Source organism: Nicotiana tabacum, chromosome 24 (assembly GCF_000715075.1).
Source record: "Nicotiana tabacum cultivar K326 chromosome 24, ASM71507v2, whole genome shotgun sequence".
Lineage (NCBI taxonomy): Eukaryota > Viridiplantae > Streptophyta > Magnoliopsida > Solanales > Solanaceae > Nicotiana > Nicotiana tabacum.
The window spans coordinates 79,998,222-80,003,392 of NC_134103.1; the positions used below are offsets into that span (position 1 = coordinate 79,998,222).

At 32.8% G+C, this 5,171-nt stretch overlaps 1 protein-coding gene across 1 annotated transcript; it reads left to right on the top strand.

Annotated features, from left to right (window-relative positions):
- The first annotated feature begins 1,722 nt into the window (after positions 1-1,722).
- LOC142177945 (uncharacterized) lies at positions 1,723-2,756 on the top strand. The gene is made up of 2 exons (XM_075247027.1): positions 1,723-2,073; positions 2,438-2,756. Exons 1-2 carry the CDS (start codon positions 1,762-1,764, stop codon positions 2,672-2,674), a joined length of 549 nt encoding a protein of 182 aa, XP_075103128.1. The 5' UTR covers positions 1,723-1,761; the 3' UTR covers positions 2,675-2,756.
- The last annotated feature ends 2,415 nt before the right edge of the window (positions 2,757-5,171 follow it).

Below are 5,171 nucleotides of genomic sequence, written 5' to 3' on the forward strand. Positions count from 1 at the left end.
AACTAGTTAAGTACTCTCATGTGATTGAGAGGAAGTTTATTTTCCATTATTTTTAGCGAAACAAGTTTCAACTTTTTTTAATTCAATCATGTTCTTATATTTCAATTAATTCTTACCTCTTTTCTGACCTTTTAAAAAGAGAATTTCAAGGTATAGTGTACACTGGTGAATAGTGAAAAAGGAAATGATAGAATAATGGAGGGTTCTTAATTTGGCGCGATTGAAATTTCACTTAAGCAGTTCATGATAAAATTATTACCGTTTATGTTGCTTAATTTAGTCACATTTAATTAATATTAGCATATTGGTATTTGAATTAACTTAATCGCATATGGTTCTTCATTACTATTAATTGGTTATATATTGAGTTACTTTTATCGAATACTCTATGTAGATTTTCTTTCAAAGATCTCAATCAAAAAGAATTAATTTGAAGCAGATGAACTTATATGGGTAACCTTCCAAATTATTATCGGCAAAGATCACTGTTAGTCCGTGGCCGAAACTATTTACATTCGATAGCCGCAAAAGAAAATATAAAATTTATATATAACATACTTTTATGTATACATAAAATATATATTTTTTAACCATTATTTTTAAAGCGACTACAATGTCATTTTTGCCGTTATTATTATAAAGATCCATAAAAACTTATTTTTGATCTTCTGCTCCCTTTTGTCCAAATGTCATATGAGGAATCAAAGAATAAAAAGAGTACTTTTGTCTGTGGCTAAGAAGGCTGTAGTATACTGTACTCATATATTCTTTGATTTCCTTATGTCGTTTGGACAAAAGGGAGCAGAAGATCAAATATTCAGAAAATAAGTACTCTCACCTGAAATCATGTCTTGATATCCGACAGCAATATGCTGCTTTATTTGTTGTTCTTAGCCAATTATAGAAGTAATTGTTATTCGTGTCTCAACTAGCTTTATTTTTCCTTAATACATTAACTAATAAGTTGGAAACATTATAACTAATCCAAGATTTTAAAATAATAATAAAAAATGAGTTTTCTCACCAACACCAATTACATATCAACTAAATTAACCTATGTTGCTCGGACTGTACAAAAAATATCGCCTTAGTACGTGTCGGATTCTCCCAAAAAAGTATATTTTTGAAAAATATGACGCGAATACGGTAGTATTTATAGAGAGTCCACACAACATAAAATTTAACAATCCTATTTTAATTCATGAGTTAGTTGATAATATGTCTCAAATAGAAACTTAGAGGAGGATGTTAATTCTATTAATTTGACACTTGTCAATGTTCATGAGAACCGTAAAAAGGCAACGAATGACCATCAAAGATATGGTGCGCTGCTCTTCTCTTAACCAGATGACTCGGGTTTGAGTCTTGGGTATGAAAAAATTCTTGGCAGGGAGCGCTTACCCCCGAATGACATTTTGCGCGGCGCGAATCCGGATATAGTCGGGTTTCAATACGGATACCGAACACCGAATTGGAAAAAAAAGGCCAACTGATATAAAATCTTCTGTACTCAGTAAAGTTCTCTCCTTTGATCATCATTGATATTTGTGTAAAATATTTTATAGTAAGCTAAAAGGATTTCACAGAACATAGTACTCACGCCAAACTGGAGGAATATAATATATGCGGTGCTCTTTGTACTATCCCTAATTTGTCTACATGTTGTCTTTCTATATATAAATCAATTATTACTGCCACAACTAGAAGAGGAACGAACAACAAAGCAACAAGCTAAGAAGAAAGTAGCTAGAACTCAAAACTATGGTTGAAGAGAGAAGAAGTGTTCTTAGAGGGTGCATTAAAACCAGCAGAGGACCATGGTTGGTTCACAAAACCACCAAAGACGGCAACGTGGTGACAAGGTTCCGGTATCCTTCGGATAGGGAGAGGCAGAAAAACAAGCAAAGAGAACAAAAACGTCGAGCTATGACACACAAGATCTTTGCTGGACTGAGGGCTCATGGAAACTACAAACTGCCCAAGCATGCTGACACGAATGATCTTCTCATGGCTCTGTGTGACGAAGCTGGTTGGCATGTTGAAGAAGATGGCACCATTTATAGGAAGGAGAAGGTCTACACTCTTTTGAATATTTCTCTGTCTGCGCATGAATTAATGCTTTCCGTATGATATTTTAAATCTTGCTATCTAATGTTCACATGGAACTCGGCTTCTATAAGCCAAACAAAATGAAAAACCTAGGAAAATGCATAATTTTGAGTTTGATATATTGAACTGGACTAGTATGTGTGTGCTTTAACCTTTGTATTTTCTTTTTCCTTTTGTTCTCATACATATCTCTAAGCTTCTAATAGCATTTTAACATGCTACCATCGATCTAATATTCAAAACCTTTGCTTCGGTTTGATTTTTGAATGGTTTGAGCTTAATGAAATTCAACTACTATATGATGACTTTTGTGTTCGAATCTTGACAGAATCCGGTGAAGGACATGCCAAGATTGGTTGATGTAGATTCTGCTCAAGTCTCTATGAAAGATCCAATTAAGGATTCAGATTACTGTAAGTGTGAAGATCAAATTAAAGATGGAGACTATTGTAAATGTGATGTTGACATGAATGTGGCGGAAACTGAGACAGCTCGTCTAGAAGGCTCACTCACCCCATCTGCTGATGCGTTTAGCGTCAATTTGAATTTATCACTATCTTCCTAACTATTTATGTTGGAGCAAAAATAGATTAATTTCAAGATAGAAGAAAATATAATTTTAGTTTGAAACAATTTAGCTATTTAAAGTATATAATTTAAATTAAATGAATGAGTAATATGTCAAAGAATATGTTAATGATCAGTATCAAGTTACTTGAAAAGAAGTCAGCCTTATGATCAATGTGGCCATCTAAGCCAACTATAGGCATCTTATTAAAATGTACAAATTACGATTTCAAATGAAGCTGCGATTATTTCAATTTAAATCTCTTACCGCTATGCTAGCTTTTATATTTCCTTAAAGATTGAACTTTTGTCCATACAAGTTTCACACTGTCATAATCGAGTTCAATCGTGACCATGTTATTTCTTGTTAAAGGTCAAGTGACAACTCAAATAGTTCGCGCCATGGCAAGTTTATGTTTGGATGTACTATACTTGTTAAAATGGTGGTGTGAGCCAACCAACAGGCCGACTTTAGAACTATACTCAACTTGCATTTTTGAGTCAGAATCCAACATAATTAGTTTTAATGATAAACAAACAGCCAGCCTTTAGAACTATACTCATTTTGTGTCATGATAGTGGCTTGAATTTGGTCTGCTTTGTTGATTTTCTCCTTTGATTTCTGGCTATTAGTTTAAACTCAGGCTTTTTAAAAATGATTCATTCAAATATGTGGGATGAGAAAATTTAAGCTTGGTAGGTTTGATTATTTGATTTCAAGCTATAATACAATTTGTATTTTAAAAGGCAAAGGGTGAACAAAACTGACTGCCCAAGTCGCATGTGTTCACTGCTATTGGTTCAAATTTTCATCACAATTACTACTTCCCCCGTTTCAAAAAGATTATCGGAGTACAAGGGTCAAAGTACTATCCGTTTGGCCATGAAAATTTTTATTTTTTTTTGAAATCAATGTTTGGCCATAAATTTTTTAATTTTCACTTGAAGATGAATTTTGAAAAACTCCAAAAAGCTGTTTTTCAAAATTTTCACTCAAATCACTCACAAAAATTCAAAAACAAGCCAAAATTATATTCATGCTCAAACACAACTCTAATTTTCAAATACCATTTTCACTCAAAAAAAAAATTATTTTTTTCTGAATTTTACAACTCTTATGTCCAAACGCCGACTTAACTTTGACTATGAATTTAGACATAAATTCTAAAATTTATATTTTCAGAACTACATAAAAAAGTATTATAATTTATAATAACTCATAATTCAAAATATTTGGTCAAAAAACAACCTCGTAAACTTCCCAAATAGTAATAGTGTCAATCTTTTTTAAACGGATGGAGTACTACTAATGGGCAAGACTGGTAATAAAGTGAAACTCTGAAATACACCAAACTCTCTTCATTGTCCAGCTGGTTCTGTCAATTAAATTTTTTCACTATGAACAACAAAAGTCACATGCTTTTCAGATGTACATTGTGCTCTATGCATAAACTTTCATAGCTGAAAGATCAGCCACAAAATAGTAGTGAGTGCAGTAGTATTCTTCGCTCACTGCCTTAATATCCTTAATCGAGCTAACTTGCAGCTCATTCCATACACCAGACACCCCTGGCAAGCACCAGTGGATGCAATCCGAGTAACTTGCAGGGTTTGCTAATTCCTCAGGGGAGAGTATACCATAAAATTTGCGATATATAAATGCTAGGGTGACCATCTGTTGCGACCAAACACATTCACGCAAGTATACGTGGTCGTCAAGTAATAGAGTAGTGAGTAGAATATCGTTCCCACGAAGACTTATGATTAACTTTTGACTAATTCAAACTCAAATATATAACTTATCGATTCAAGCGATTTCTTACAAAATAAATAATTTTCTAATTTACTACCTAAAAACTATCAAGTAATGAAATACTAGAAATCAACCACAAAACTTAAATAATTTCGAATAACAATCAATAGATATTCCAGGGTCACGGGTTATCTAACAATTATGTTGCATTCTTAGCTTAAAATAACTAATTTATTTATCTGGATTGTTGATTGACAGGGTTGATATTATTAATAAGAATCTGTCGAGTCCTTACTCGCCTATTTAAACTAACTTAATACCTATATGTCAATGAAATTAAGATTAACAAGAACGCATTTACAATTCCTGTATTGCAACCGAGCAAGGCAATTAGGTATATGTCTATCCTAATTGCGAATCTGTTCCCCGATGCCCGGGTTTAAGAACTTGCTCTATTTAATTCTATATGCAATCTAGAATTCCCACTTTCGAGTTCAACTCTTGATTCGTAGATAGTATTTCACTGTTAGCTACTCAGCAAAATAATTAAAAACAGAATTAAATAAACAACCCAATATGATAAAATCAACTTCACTAAATTAAACTTCAAACGTCAACATTCATGTAATACCCATGACCCTAGAACAATAGGGTTCTTAGCTACTCATGTTCATACAATCATCAAAAATAATATTTTCAAACATAAAATCAATGAGTACTAGGAAAGGGATAGAAGAATTGA

What these genes read in the sequence shown, in the direction of transcription:
- LOC142177945 (XM_075247027.1), top strand. Translation starts at nt 1,762, where the DNA reads ATGGTTGAAGAGAGAAGAAGTGTTCTTAGAGGGTGCATTAAAACCAGC. An exon ending in CCATTTATAGGAAGGAGAAG is followed by an intron (nt 2,074 to 2,437) that starts GTCTACACTCTT and finishes GAATCTTGACAG; the next exon opens with AATCCGGTGAAGGACATGCC.